Genomic DNA, 15892 nt, shown 5'->3' on the forward strand with positions numbered 1-15892 from the left:
GGAAATAAGACACCACAAGACAACTTTTTTTCCCATTTTAGTAGAAATTGAATTGTAAATCATGAACGCTAATGCAACTAATATCCAGGACTAGCATTTTGCTTTGCCAAATACCTTTTGAAATGTATTCAGTGCCTGTATGGAGTTGGCAACAAAAATAACTGAAGAAGAATGGAAACAGATGTTTAATGAGATTCATGAAGCTACCAATCTTTAATTTTGAGGGAATTTGCTTGGAAAATAAACATGACACAGTTGTTGACCCTGGAAATTACTTCTAATTATAGCAGGAGTTTAAATTCTCAACACTAGAGAAACTGTAGTGAAAGCAATGCAAATTACTGGCATAATATTTAGTCATGCAAATGATCAGAAACCAGTTTGTACAGAAGGTGTTTTTTTCTCTCATATATAAAGAGTACAGTTTGTGTGTGTGTGTGTGTCTATGAAAATAATAAAGCTGTACTCAGTGTATGCAACACTTTGTGTTTTTGTATTTTAATTAAATTTCTTTTTTAATGAACTTTAATATTAGGCGGATAAAATGTGTTTATTAGTAAAGCTTTGGTAAGGCAAAAAATATCAAAACATAGATGATAGAAGTCTTGAGCAACCTCTCATGTCTTTATATTTTGCTTTAATTGGAGATTATGTATTATGTATTGGAATTTCAGGAGCGGGACCACGCCTCCAAACGCGCTCCTTCCGGTTGTCATCTATATAGGTTCCCCCCAGTTCTGCAAACTGTTCATTCTCGTTTACGTGCCCCACCCTCCCTCCCTCCTTGTTCTCAATTCTTTAACTTCTTCACTCCTATTTAGTACATGGGGATCTGCCAGGCCCAGGAGCCGTCGCCAGTCCCCTTCGAAGCCTTCTCCAAACCGCAGCTCAATTCATGTCCAAGCATTCACCTTTACCTACTAAAACACTGTCAAACCTAAAATGAGGACGTGGGCCCAGCTAGTGAAATGCTATTTTGTTTGTTAAGCCACTTAACAATAACTCATTTAAGTAGAAAAAGGGCAGCTAACTCAAGGGATTTAACCACGCAGGTAGAGTAGTGCAGAAATGGTTGTCACACTGTAAGGTTCTTTTCTCTCCACGGAGCAACACTGGAGCTCTGTGAGAGTGACCATTGGGTTCTTGGTCACCTCCCTGACTAAGGCCCTTCTACTTCAATTGCTTAGATTGGCTGGGTGGTCAGCTCCTGGAAGACTCCTGGTGGTTCCAAACTTCTTCCATTTAACTGATGATGGAGGCCACTGCGCTCATTTGGACTGCCAATGGTGCAGAAATTTTTCTGTACCCTTTCCCAGATCCGTGCCTCGTTACTATCCTGTCTCAGAGGTCTAACGGACAATTCCTTGGACTTCATGGCTTGGTCAACAATGGGATCTTATATAGACAGGTGTGTGCTTTACCAAATCATAACCAATCAACTGACTTTACCATAGGTGGACGCCAATCAAGTTGTAGAAACATCTGACAGATGATCAGTGGAAACAGGATGCACCTGAGCTCACTTTTGAGTGTCACAGCAAAGGCTGTGAATACTTTAAGTACATGTTATATATTTTTAATATAATTTTTTGCTTTGTCATTATGGGAAATTTGAGGTGAAAAATGAGCTGAATCCATTTTGGAATAAGACTGCAGCATGACAAAATGTGGAACAAGTGAGGCTCTGTGAATACTTTCAGGATGCACTGGGCCAGTACAAAGAACCAGTATGAGCATTTTCCTGATACCTCTTTTAAACTCTGTAACCTCAACAGAAATCAATAGACTCCACTCAGAGAAATCATCTGCAAAAGATCAAATGTTATACTGACACAGAAAAAGAGGATCAGTTACATCATTACTAATAGACACAACAGTATCAATGCCAATAAAAGTCTGCAGTACAACTGCATTAATATAAATACACACAGTTGGTTGGAGCTGTGACAAAGCACTTTATGTGCTGCATATTTGACAATGAAAAGATTGACTGTAACTTAATTAACAGACAGCTTAAGAATAAGCTTAAAGAATGACTAAGCTCAGTGTGACCACTCATTGCGTTCAGCAGATATCCTTTGTTTTTCCTCACAGAAACTTAAAACAGACTGGATTCACACCTGGGCAACATCTGATCATACTGAATGTCAGACCATATCCAGATGTGGTCTTCCGAGCATGTTGGATGTATTTACACCTTACATTAGCATCCATTATTCGTAATCCAGACTAGCTATCGCTAGCGCGTGTTGCATGTGAATATCAGGTGTGAATTGGGTCAAAGAGACAGCAGCGCAGGGATAAAAACAACCAAACAGCAGATTGAGAGGGAAAGAGTGAGAACATCTGACGTCAGATGTTGCTGGGCCTTCCCTACCCGTTAAATCACCCCTTTACTTTCCTCCCTCTCTCACTCTGTCTCTTTCCGTTTTCTCTCTCACATGGCTGTAATTATGCTCATGTAAACAAATGAGACCAGAGAGAGACATCAGGAATTCCAGTTGGGCCTGTGGGAGCGGTGTTGCTTGCAAAATCGCACAGAATGACACACGCACACACAGAGGATGTACAAGTCAAACTAATACTCTCCTACAATCGTTCTCTATCTGCGTGACTATATGCATCAGGATACTTCACATTTCCACAGAGAAATTTTTCAAGGCATTTGAATATCACAGCACAGCAACTGCACATCCTTTTGTTGAAGAGAAAAACACATTAACTAACCTGCTCATGGTACTCGATTCCCATGCTCAGAGTATTGATCAGAATCGCAATCATAATCCCTCGGCCAAAGTACTTGCTGTCCACGATCTTCCGGAAAGTGTCGCACACCAACCTCCAGAAGTGAACAACCTTGGCGGCCGTTTTCCCCAGTCTCTGGTGCTTCTTTTTGGGCTGCCGGCTGTCTCTTCTGTCCCTGTGGTGGAGGTCCTGAGTGAACTCGTATACCCCATCACTGTCTGAGTCTCCAGGTGTCTCGTTGCCCTCGGTCCCGCCCTCCGATTCGTTGGCCAGGGCCTTGGCGCAGTAGGGGCAGCTCTCAGGGTCTAGTGTCAAAGCGGCCGTGTCCATGGCGCTGCTGGTGGTGCTGAGGTCACGGGCTGACAGCTGGCAGGAGAGCTGGGCTGCAATGGAGTAAAAAAGGTCAGATGGAGAAGCTGAGGCAGAGAGAAGGGTACTGCGGTGGAATCAGCATGATTTTGATAAATTACTTAAATTAAGTGGTTTGGACAAATTGTCAGATCCAATGAAAGAGATCGGTTGTGAATGGGAGCATTTTTAGACAGTTGCGTGTGTATCAGGAAAAGTGTGTTTGACGGTGATGGGCAGTGTGTCTGTTGTATGACTAATGCCTCGTCTCTACAGATTCTCTGGCCACTAGCCAGCCTTTTTCCACCACCTGTACAACCCGAAGAGACCTTAACTGACTTTTGTTTGGCCTAAGACATTTTTTAAAAGTTGACCAAGAGGCAAAAAAGTTGGCTGGACATGAGGCATTAACATTTATTGACTCTAATTAGCACTCTATCTGCTTGTCATGAAAAGAGCAAAAATCTCTTTCTGGACAGTGTTGTAGCTCGAGGCTTAGTCAGAACAAATCAATACTGCACAGCGCCAAATACATGATTGCAGTTAAAGGAACACAACCACTGGTGTGTTACATCATTTCCTTCAACACCAATATGGAAATTAGCATGGGCTGAGTAAATGAGATAGCAGTGTTTTCCACACAAAGAGTCTTCTCGGGCAGGCTTTCCAGGTATATGAATGGCACCCCAACTACAGTATGTGATGATTAATTTTAGCATATTTTGAATTCTTTCTATCTGTCTGAGAAAACAATGTCATCTGTGATCGATTTACTGCTGGACCATTCCCTGACTCTTATTTTGTTCACTTGCTTGCTAGTCCTGGCCTTTCATGTTTTCTCTGCCAGCTGGCTCCCCGGCCAGGTTACTGTTGTCCTCCAAATCGTTCAGCTGCTACCCCAAAAGGGATCTTATCCATAGCCAGACATACTCCAACTTCACTATCATGGCCTACAGCTGGCAATTGTAGACTTTGTTCTGGTCTGGAGGACCACTGCAAACAGGATGGCCTCTCTAAATACAACCTGCACGTCGACAACTGGTTTGTGTGCAGCCATGCCGAACTCAGAGGGTGCAGAGCAGAAGGGCTACCATTTACCAGCTGCAAAACATGATGGTTTAGTTCAACCGTGTGAGACCTTGGGATCATATCAACTCTCTGTGGATATCAGCTGAGTGGCATCACGGACCGCCACAATAGCAACCTGTCCAGTGAGCCAGGTTGTAGGGAAAACACATGAAGCACCTGGGTTAAGCAGTTAGCAGTAACTAAACTGTCAAAATAAGAGTGAGAAGATTATCCACGAGTAAATTAATTGGAAAATTAAATCATATCAAATCTAATCACTTGTACTTGGTCAGCCAGTCATATATCAGGGTAGCTCACTCAAGTAAATCTAAACCTGTGGATATTCTATTTTTTTCTCCTATTCAGCTCAGCTAACACACAAAAATGTATCTGCATCTGCTGCCTCATTGTGTGTCTACCTGTTGGACTGAGCGGGTCTACCAGACTCGATGGCCTTCTGTCCTGGGGCATTGGTGGAATATTAAGGTTGATGTTCGTCAGGGTGCTAGCTGCAATGCTCCCTCTTCTAGACTCGGCGAGAGCCCGAGCTTGAAGGGTGGGGTAGTTCTTAGGGCCTGGAGCAGCAAAGGGCACAGAGTTCCTCTTAATGGCCCTGGACTTGGGAGCCGGAGCCAAGGAGAAGAAGCCTGGAGCAAATCCAGAGTTGGTGTTGAAAATGCTGCAAACTGAGGATGAATCAGCAGCAGGACTGGACAAAATCGCAAGGTTCATATCAGAAGTTGCTGCTGTCACTGAAGAGGGTAGCGCCACGGCAAGATGCCCACTTCCAGTGTTTGCTATGAGAGTTCCCCCGTTGTTGTTATGAGCCCCACCTTCTGCCTCCCTACTGTCCAAACATCTGGTGCTCCCTCCTCCCCTCACACTACCATTCCCTAGATGGTAGTGGTGGTGGTGCTGGTGATGATGATGCATTATGTGGTGAACTGACACAGACCCCTGCCTGGAGGTCTTTCTCCTTCTCCTCTGGCTGTGGCTGCGTTGGATATCTGTGGCTGGGGGCGAGGCAGCAATGTGGAGCCCAGCACGACGGGCCAAGAGCCTGCAGATATGGGCCACTTGCTTGGCCCCCTTGCGGATGATGTGAACCAAGTACTTGAGGAGCTCGTCATAGCAGGAGCCTGGCTCGGATAGGGATGCCAGAGTGCTGGCGTTGGACATGAAGCGCACTCGTTGTTCCTTCATCAGCTGGCTCTCCCTCTGCTTGGTCTCTGAGAACTGAGTGGCAATGACCACCAGGCACAGGTTGATCATGAAGAACGAGCCAATCTAAGGGGAAAGAAAGAGAGATGATATTGTTACTGAGGTCTGAAGAATGAAGACTACAGAGAGAACGTTGTTTGAAAGATGTGTTGACCCAGGTAGTTGTTAGCATTAGCAATTAGCTCTGCTAATCTGAATAATTCAGCTGGACCTCTACTTAATGTTATGCTGTTGGGGCTTTTTCAGTTATGTTACATACTATGTTACTTAGCATCTGTCTACACTTGTACAGTTTGTGGATAGAGATTACCAAGCTTGGTAACCATTAGCTAATATCTTAGCACCCCACCCTCTTGTCCAAATATGCTAGCAGCTGCAAAAATTTTAATATTGAGGCTTAAACCATTGGGTCATATCACAGTACTTATGTCCATCTTGTGTACAGCCTACATTCACACATGATCGGTGGATGCTCACACCCCCAGTTGACCCTCTTCTTCAGTCGTGTGCAGATATACTTACAATGATGAGCAGGATGAAGTAGATGAAGTTGTAGAAGGAGTGAGCATCCATCACAAAGTACATGATGTCCACCCAGCCTTCCAGGGTAATCACCTAAAAATGAACACCAGGAGTTAAGTACATACAAACATAAAAAAAAAAATTGAAAGAAGAAACCAAATAAAGAATGGAATTTAAAAATAGAAATTGAAAGAGGACATATTTCCCAGTGCTATAAAAACCAGGACTCAGCATAAGAGTAATCCTCCAACATTTATGTTGTTTGTTTTACCCCATGCAGGCTGAACATCTTCAGTCTGGCTCTCTAAAAATACCCGTTCCCCAGCAAGACAACTATGACTGAATACTCTAACAAAATGTTATTCAGATGATGTGAAGATAGCAAAGAAATGGTGTGGAAAAAATAAGCTGCAGTCTGATTGTGCGATGTTGGTGACCTGCTAATCCTCTAAGCCCTCTTTCTCTGATAGACTAGCCCAGGGGTAATTAGGCTCCATTTCTCCCTCTTCATCTCCATTTTGGATTACAGGATTGTGCATGGGCCAAATCGTACTGTATGTTGCCACTGCAGAAAAACTATTTTGGTATCTTCAAATCCGACCATTTGTCCTACCTGAAAGATGGCGATCCAAGCATAGCAGATGTTATCAAAGTTGATGGCTCCCTTGAAGGGGTTGATCAGACCAGCAGAGCAGTTGGTATAATACTGGTTCCAGTTGACGCAGGTGGTGTTGTCAGTGCTGTTATAAGAGTCAATATCCAGGGTGCACTCCAGGCCCCCCTCCTCATACAGCTTGGGAATCGAGCTACAGTCCCTCATGCCGTTGTCTCGGGGTTGAGAGCAGATGAAGGGGTTCTCGTCGTCGTTTTCAGTGTGGTAGTACTTTCCCAGCTCCAAAGACAGAGGGCTTGCATGAGGAAGAAGGGGAAATATTAGTATGGACTTCAGATTGCATTAACTCACAGAAAAATCAGGACTAAATTAAAATGGCAGTGAGTTGGCCAAAAGACCCCGCAACATCAGACAGACCCCAACAAAACCCCAGCAATTAAATAATCCAGAATCAGGGTCAGGGAGCTGCAGCTATCTGGTGCAACCAGTTGGGAATGAAGGGAAAGACAAGAGAGCATATTTTAATAATCACTAATGTTGGTTAAACTTCTATATGCAATAGTGATTTATAAGTATATGGAGAGCAAAAAGAGCTGAGTGAAAAAGAAACAGTGATGAGAAGCATTCAGGCTTTGCAGCATAACTAGGATATGTACATCTGATCCAGCCCTAACTATAAACTATAAATAAGCAAACCACAAGAAACCCTACAATTTGAGAGTGATGTGTCAAATTTGGATGTTATGGTACTATTAGATTTTTAAAATACAACGGGGCTTGATTATTCAAATCCTTGTATATGAGGAGAAGGATTTCAAAGTCTGTTCTGGATTTAACAGGGAGTCAGTGATGCCCATGTTCCTAATATGGGCAGAATATACCCTTTACTCTCACTGTTAATACTCTTACTGCAGCATTCTGAATCAGCAAAATGGTTCTTAGAGAGACTTTAGAATGACCCGATAATAATGAATTACAATAGTCCATCCTAAAAGTGATAAATCCATCAACTAGTCTTTCAGCATCACTCTGAAACTAGATTTCTTTTTAGATTAAAATATATGTGCAAATGAATAAAGGAAGTCCTACATAGTTGTTTAACATGCGCACTGAAGGACATATCCTGCTCAAACATAACAGATTTCCTCAAGTTTACTGAAGGCTAAAGTAATGCCATCGAGAGTAAGTACCTGGTCAGATGCCATGTTTCTAAGAGGGCCGAGTACAATAACCCCAGTTTTGTCCAAATTTAGAAGTGTTGGCACACAGCATTGAGGATAATAACACTGGAGGAATTGCTTCCATAAACTCAGTTACAGCACTTTCAGAAAGACTATTGTATTATCTACTGTATTTAAATGTATTTCCCAGTGCAGTGTAATTAAATTACAATTATGTGTTTAAATTACACTCTGAGTTGGGTTATATTCACTCTGAAAAAACCCAATAAAGTGTAATAATTTAATGAATCTGTGTCAAGGCTGTCAGCATCAGCGTCTACATGAATGTTAAAGTTACCCAATATTATTCATTTATCTGAACTTAACACTAAATCTAATAAAAGATAAGACAGGTCGATCATATATAAAATAGACAGACATATAGGGTTGTAGAAACAATACTACAAAAGTACTGCAATTAGAAAGAATCACATATTTTAGTCAAAAATGCAACTATTTTTATTAATAAGAGTAAAACCATGTTTTTTTTCTTCTTTCAAGAGTTAGAAAATCTCATACTAAATGACTGGACCTCAAAAAGTGAGGCAAATAAGATATATATAAATTATAAATGATTCCGAAAGAATTCTCATCTTAAAAGTAATGCATAAATTTGAGCAGCTGCATGTTGCAAAACAGCCTGACGAAATATCTCAGGTTAAATATGTGACCTTGAATGTTTCCAAGAAAAAAAAAAGTCCAGAGATGTCTTTCCTCAGGAAATAGTCTTTTTCACATGTATTCAACTGCAGCCTGCATTTATTGTCATAATTGGCGGGACATTTCTAATTTTCCTAATGGTGTTCCTTTTGGACTTTATTATAAACCCAGCACAATTTTAAGTGGATCAACTTCAAAATCCCAAAGTCTGCAGGTTTTAAATCCATGCAAACACTACAGCAGCTGATTCCACTGATTAACACTCATGCAAACAGATTGGAGTAAATAATCAGTGAAGCTAGCTTTAATTGTGTTTGAAATATCCAGGGCCAAATACCCAGGGAGAACCCAGTGTGCACTGGATGAGTTGGATATACAAGAGAATTTGCCTGCTATAACACATCTTGGCATATCTGTTGCAGAACACTCGCCTGTCTGGAATAACTGGTGTGTGTCTGGTGACTCTGTAGTATCTGGCTCATCTGTCAACACACATTCAGTTTTATTAATTGCACTGTAGCATCACATGTTTTGTGTGACTACATATCCACTTATCCACACTCTCTTATTTATATATTCTTAAAATCTGTTTCCCACTTTGGGATGATCTACAGGAGCACTTATTGCTCTGATGAGCTCAGTATGTTGTTCGGTCGATTTATCACACCCTGACATGACGCACGGGTCCACTTCAATAGTCTCGATCATACTAATAAAGAGTTACTGTCAACCAAGCTAACAGCCTGTGCCGAAGCACTAAAATATGTATCAGTGATATGCGTTCAAGAGAAATGGATGCAAGCATTAAAACAGTTATGTTTATGACTTTGGACATTAAAAAAATGACTCGGCTTAGGTGCCATTTTTCTATTGCAATGATAATGATTTTCAAGGTACAAGAGGAATGTCTAAAAATTGACAATGATGATGAGAAAACGAGAAAGAGACAGAGGGAAAAAATGCCTGCATAGCAAAGCCATTATGCATGAACTTCAATTATAGCTGTGAGGAGTTATACATCGAGAGGGAACGATGAGGGCAGGAAGATACAGGGAATGTGAATAAGTCATTGGTTTCCATGTTCTATATGCCTGGTTCACATGACGTCTTTCTCATTATTCCCAGGCTTGTCTATCCCATTCATCAATGTGATGAGACTCTGTGATCACAGACCTTTTGACCTAGTTTAGGGTGCTCAGTCAAAGTTCACTCCCCAGATTGACTTCGATCTCCTGCAGAATTATGCTGCAGCAATAGCATCACTTTTCAAGAAAAATAATAAATACATAAAAAAATCCTTCCAGCTTGTGGACCTTTAAATTATTGAGAGAAAGTGGTTAACATGAACCACAGGGTTTAAATCAGCAACACTCACCTCATTTCTTCCATTCTCTACAAATCTAGACAGATAAGAGGTTGGGAATACTGACGACTGATAGCTCTTTCTTGTTGAGTATAAATATCCATTATTAACCTGTAAATAACTGATTATTAATCTGTATCGTTTACGATTTGTTTCGATCAATTTAAAATATTCATATTAAATATTTTAGTGTCTATTGATGTTAATTTTGCAGATTGAAAAATGAGATCTGTCTATTAAAGATTTAATAGAAAGCTTGGCTATTTGTCTGGGTCAAAACTATTCATTTTTTAACAATTAATTGTACTACTACTGTGACATTTGCATAATAAGAGTTGGTGGTTTAAATTCTTAATTGTGCTAATGCAAGTGTGGCTGCATAAAGTCTACTAGCAGTCAATTAGTTACACTTCTTGTTCTCACTATAGTCTCATCTTTGCATGTAGTTGAACAATTTTCAGCCTGTAGAAGGAGGATATATTATTACCATTTTTAGCTAGCTAAAAGGGCTTATTTGGCACTGAAGGTAAAGTAAAATCTAATGCAGGTTGTGGTATTGTTCTCTATACAGGAATTGTTTGATTGTTGGTTTTCTCTGCATTACTGTAGAGTCTTTTCCTTAACAACACAAAATGCCTTTAGGCGACTGTTGCTGTGATTTGGCACTATATAAATACAATTGCATTGAATGGAATTTGGACAAGAAAGCACCAAATGTGTTGAACACCTTGAGAGAACCGTTGTTGTGATTTTGTGCTATATAAATGAAATTTAACTGAATTAAATAGAACTGAATTGAATATAGACAATGCATACATGAGTACAGTAGAGATGGAAAGCATGGTACTCACAAGGAGAAGTTGTCTTCGACGAAGCAGCGGTTTCTGAGCAGGCCAGACCACAGCTGGACACCCACTATGCCAAATATGAAGAAGACGAAGAAGCACAGCAGCAGTACATTACCCAGCATAGGCAAGGTGTCCAGCAGCAGGGTCACAAGGATACGCATACCTGAGAGAAGAGACAAAGCAAAGGTCAAACATCTGTGCAGCACACAGTAGATCCATATAGCTGCATTGTGTGGATCAGGTCTGTTTGAATGGAGAATCCAAGCACTTTCAGTTAAAGAGGCACTGCAGAACGTTTTTCATCGCTGCATATATCCTAGTCAAACAAGTACCATTCACACTAAATGCTGCATAAATCCTGTTTTAACAGACCTGCAGGGACAAGTGCAAAATTTTGTGTTTTATTCATCTGATGAAATGACACACTTTCCAGCAGATGCCGAAGTAGCTTTTTTCAGTTTAATGAAAATGAAACAAAAATGATGAATCACAGAAATAACAGCCTGTTACATGTCATAATCTAGTAAATATAGCCGCTCTGCGCTTTATGTTTTATACCACCAAAACAGGGCTTATTAAAGGACTGTCAAAACACGGTCATTCATTTTAGGAGACGAAGTACAGTGCTGTGGGTCACTCGTAAACAATATGGGGCCCTTGACAAACAGAAATGATTCAGTGTGTCAGTTTCTCAGGATGAAATTTTTCGCCAGTAAAAAGGTTTTCAGGAAATTGAAATGAACAACTGTAGACCGCCATGTATAGCAGAATTTAATTTTGCCCATCCATTTTTTTAATATATAAAGCACTGCTAATAATGACTTATAAATGGCATGTTGCACTGACAGGACTGATAGCTTTTGTTTTAGTTTTTAGGCTTTTTCCACATTTTTGATGTGAAAAACATAAAGAACTGGGATGGAGGTGGGTTGCAAAGAGGCTTGCAGATGTACAGCAATGTTGGGCAAGCTAAAGCAGCCAATAACTCTTGTTAGAGTTTCCATAGAAAGGTATCAGCAGAGCCAGATTGATCTTGTTCTGCCTGAACTGACTCTATGCTCAACAAAATTAACATCATGCAGTTTGACACATAGCTAGCTACTGCCTTTTTATTCCACACATTGTTTATGTTTGCTTTTTTGACAGAATCTAATCACTACATGGCCCACAGTACAACTCGAACACAACGTCTGTTCACAGTAGTATCCGATGATTGTTAATAAAACACTAACTAGGCATTATAGACACTAATATATAGTGTATACACACTACAGTAAGCCCTAATGGGTCCAACACCAGATTGCCAATGTGACAGTGACAATGTCTTTCCAAATTTAGCGAGATGCTATTTAGAAGTGGTGCAAACCAACAGCATGTATTGATCATCAGTGAAATATGTCAAAGTTTCTGCTGCTGAAAAGTACTGTAAGTGCTATAACTGTCCACGATGACACTGGTGTAGCAAAAATCCAAAGTGACATCCCAGTCAGAGCCCCGGACGGCATAAATGCTTAGTAGTTACTAGAAACCTGTCATTTCACTGTGTTGGTGTGCTTAGCAACACCCTTTTAAAATAATGTTTAAAAATATATTTGGAGAAGACACAATGGTCCTGAGTCAAGCGGAAGTAGTTAGCAGTCTGTGAAAGTACCAGCAGGACTCCTACAGTTTGTTCTGAATTAAAGCCACAGTAAAAGACCTGCTTTATTGCCTTTCATACAGTACATCTCTAAATCTGTCTGCTCTGGACAGTGTTCCCTCATGTTTCTGACAACACACACACTTCCTACCGCCTACACACTCCCTCTGCTAACTCTGGCTCTGTCCCTCAGATTTTGATTTGATTTTCACATTGATTTTCTCACTAGCTGTATACTATCCAACCATCTGTTAATCTATCTTACCTAACCTTGTTCAGTTCTCTCTTGTTTTTGCCAATGTGTAATCTCTATTCTCCATCACACTGCTTTGGTTTCCCCTTTTCCCCTCTGTGTCTTTAGTTCCACCTCTGCCTGCCCATCTCTCTGTCTCTCTCTCTCCTTCTCTGGCTGTGTTTTTGAGTCAGGCGTTAATAATGAGGATCATTTTCCTGATCAGGGGTTTTCTGGGTAATTGGATAGGCCGAATCGAAGCCTGCCATTGCAATGGCAGAACTCATTTGATGGCACTGAGGAACAGAGGGCAGAAGGGAAGGACACTGAGTCAATGGAAAGGGCACGAAATAGGCAGAGGGTGGGAAAACGAGATATATGAAATCAAAGGGTTATCTGGTCCCATTAAAAGAAACCAAGGCACTGAGCTCATTAGTTTATTTGGGGGATGCTTTCAAAAGGGCAGGTGCGGATTTGATAAAAGAAAATGTTACAATTTGTTTACTTATAGACACCCTGTAAAAACATGCTAATTTTAAGACTTTTAAAACATTTTGGTATCATTTTGAATGAAATTGTACCAAGGTTGGTTGGTTGGTTGGTTGGTTGGTTGGTTGGTAGGTAGGTAGGTAGGTAGGTAGGTAGGTAGGTAGGTAGGTAGATAGATAGATAGATAGATAGATAGATAGATAGATAGATAGATAGATAGATAGATAGATAGATAGATACGATAGATTTCCCATTACAGTTTTGTGTTTAATCACTTTGTGTTTTTTTGCAAATCCTTGATTCCACTTTGTGCTTTTTTAATGTTGCCTCAATTTCAGGCCACACCAGCATCCCATCAGTTATTTACTCTCTCAAGTATACAATGCTGTAGTTTCCCTTTGTCATTATCAGAATATTCATTTCTAGCCAAAGTTTCCATACCTCATTCAAATTGTACATAATCTTCCTTTTTTCCTGTGCATTGTGCTTTGGTTTTGTCATGTATTCGTTTTCACACGTGCCTTGTTGTCTAAACTGACTTGCCACCTGCGTAAAACCACAAATATTTTATTTTGGATTTGACTCAGCCTCCTGGTAGCAGCATAGCGTCCTGCTGGCTTTATATCAGTTTTGGCACATTATTGCCACCTTGTAAATTGGACTGTGGATTATAGTGTTGTCTGATCCAAAACGGCATGGATGCAGCTGCATTGTGTGATCTAAATGTGCATAGAAATTAAAATAGCATTATTTTGGTCTACAATGCTAAAAGTATTTAAAACCCCAAATATATGAATGTAAGAACATTTTATAATTTTTAAAGACTAGTGCCAGTTTTCAGGACATTTCAGGATGATGAACCATCTTGTTCTTTAATAAGTAATGAATTAATAAAATGTCAACATTTCAGCAAACTCATTTAAAATTTGGGCCAGTGATATTTTCATAGTGAATTTTAGGTATGTCAGAATCTCCCTTCTTTAAAAAACTGCAGTGTTTTACCATTAAGAACTGACCATACAGATAAAAAAAAATCAAAGCAAAATAATTCAGTTAGTTGATTTCAAATTTTATCTATACAGCGCCAAACAACAACAACAGTTGCCTCAAGGCGCTTTATATTGTGAGGTAAAAACCCAGCAATAACACAAAGAACTCTCCAAATTTCTCTGCTCGCTTGAAATACTTGTAAAGATCCTGAAACCTAAATGTTTTAATCTGAACCGGACGAGTGAGATGAGAAGGCTGTCAGGAGTCTATCCCAGCTACCAGAGGGTGAGAGGCGGGATACACCCTGGACAGGTTGTCAGTTCTATCATGTGATGTTATTTATGGGTCCTTAATAACATACTACGACAATGCAGTTTACAAGACAACACATTACTTGTTTACACTCTGCCTGCTCGGATCTGGTTGTTATGTTTGTGCCGTTCCAAAACTTCCAAACTTTCCTCTAGCAGATAAACTAGTCAACATCAACACTTACAGCATGATTGAAGGGTGTTTCTTCCATCTCTGCTTTACTTTTTAAATTTGTCTTTATTAGCTGTGATGAATGTGGATACCAGTATATTGGCAAACAGCTAACATTAAGTTATAATATTGAGAAAGTTAGAATATTTCTCTGCTGAGAAATCAGTTGGGCTCTACTTCAGAATATTAAAGGGTAATCAGAAAAAATGAGCAATTTCCAAGTTAAAATCCCATCAGATGTGTTAGGAGCAAAAAAAAAATGGGAATATGAGATGAAATGAAAAACAAACTAGTGAATCAAAGTGGGTTTCCCTTGACATCTTCATGGTTCTTTTTTTAAATATACATATATCAGGAATACTTTAAAGTGTGATTTGGAGGAGATCCACTGTCAGAATACACAGTAAAGTCTTTGCTTGTGTCCATATCCACTAAAATCTCCTCTGGTCTGGAGTGAAAGTGCATGCATTTACCATTCCTGTTTTAAAGTTGGCGAAATTTCATCCTTTTCATGTTTAGACGACTGCGCCATCTGAGACTGACACAGCAAACTGCATCAGAAACTTTTCATATCTTCAGCTCTGAGTTTGTTTTTCGTTTCAGTTTTTTTTTTGTTTAATCGGGTGCACACTGACAGATTTTATTTTTTTTCCCGTGTTGACAGATGGGAGGAAATCCAAGAAGGAGTTTGCGGACTTTCTCAGATCTGGAGAACAAAATGAGCCACAGCCCGTCAAGAGAGGCAGGGGGAGAAATGAAGGGAGGAGAGGAGCAAAGGTAAGGCACAAGAGAATGAGTGACAGTGCTGAACATTTGCAGGATAACTTGCGTGTTTCGCAGACACTGGAGAAAAATCCAGGAGCTGTGAAATCCAGCTAAAATTGAAAAGTGACAGCAGAGAAAGCCTGGAAACTTGAATGGTACTTGAAAAGCACGGTTCCGTTTGTGTAATAGCTGCCACATTACACACTGGACGCGGTAGCAGCATAAATAGCATTTACCATCACGGCGCAAGATGAGAGGCGTAAAGAAATTATCTGCGATGCTCCACTCATCGTGCAAGTTATTAAATACGGCTCTGCAGGGCTGTTTACAAGAGAAACATCCTGTCATGATTCAAGGGAAGCGATCCAGTGCAGGGAGTTATGTAAAAATGAAGGCATGACTCACTGCCTGTGGCCATTTGTAGCCACTTGCCCTTTGGTGGGAGACACCTTCATCACGACTGCCTGAACTGCCTGAAAATATACGGATTCATTCAGAGGTGTGAGGGCCCATACGCTCTGAGAGACCCGAGTCAAAAGGTAAATCTACCCCGTGTTTCCCTGTGTTTGGTCATTGCAGACACACACACACACACACACACACACACACACACACACACACACACACACACACACACACACACAGAGTGCACATTAAGCAGCGACTCCTTCATGTGATCGCTCTCA

The 15892-nt window shown here is 40.5% G+C and overlaps 1 protein-coding gene across 4 annotated transcripts in view; it reads right to left on the reverse strand.

Moving 5' to 3' along the window:
• cacna1g (calcium channel, voltage-dependent, T type, alpha 1G subunit) overlaps positions 1-15892 on the reverse strand; it is a 214964-nt gene that overhangs the window by 128776 nt on the left and 70296 nt on the right. For all 4 annotated transcript variants that reach the window (XM_082543656.1, XM_082543655.1, XM_082543657.1 and 1 more), the window contains exons 4-8: positions 10612-10771; positions 6518-6812; positions 5905-5997; positions 4581-5448; positions 2728-3128 (exon numbers count right to left, since the gene is read on the reverse strand). In XM_082543656.1, coding sequence (XP_082399782.1) covers positions 2728-3128; positions 4581-5448; positions 5905-5997; positions 6518-6812; positions 10612-10771 — 1817 coding nt within the window. The remainder of the gene's footprint in view (positions 1-2727; positions 3129-4580; positions 5449-5904; positions 5998-6517; positions 6813-10611; positions 10772-15892) is intronic.

Source organism: Aulonocara stuartgranti (assembly GCF_965226115.1).
Source record: "Aulonocara stuartgranti genome assembly, chromosome: 8".
Classification (NCBI taxonomy): domain Eukaryota; kingdom Metazoa; phylum Chordata; class Actinopteri; order Cichliformes; family Cichlidae; genus Aulonocara; species Aulonocara stuartgranti.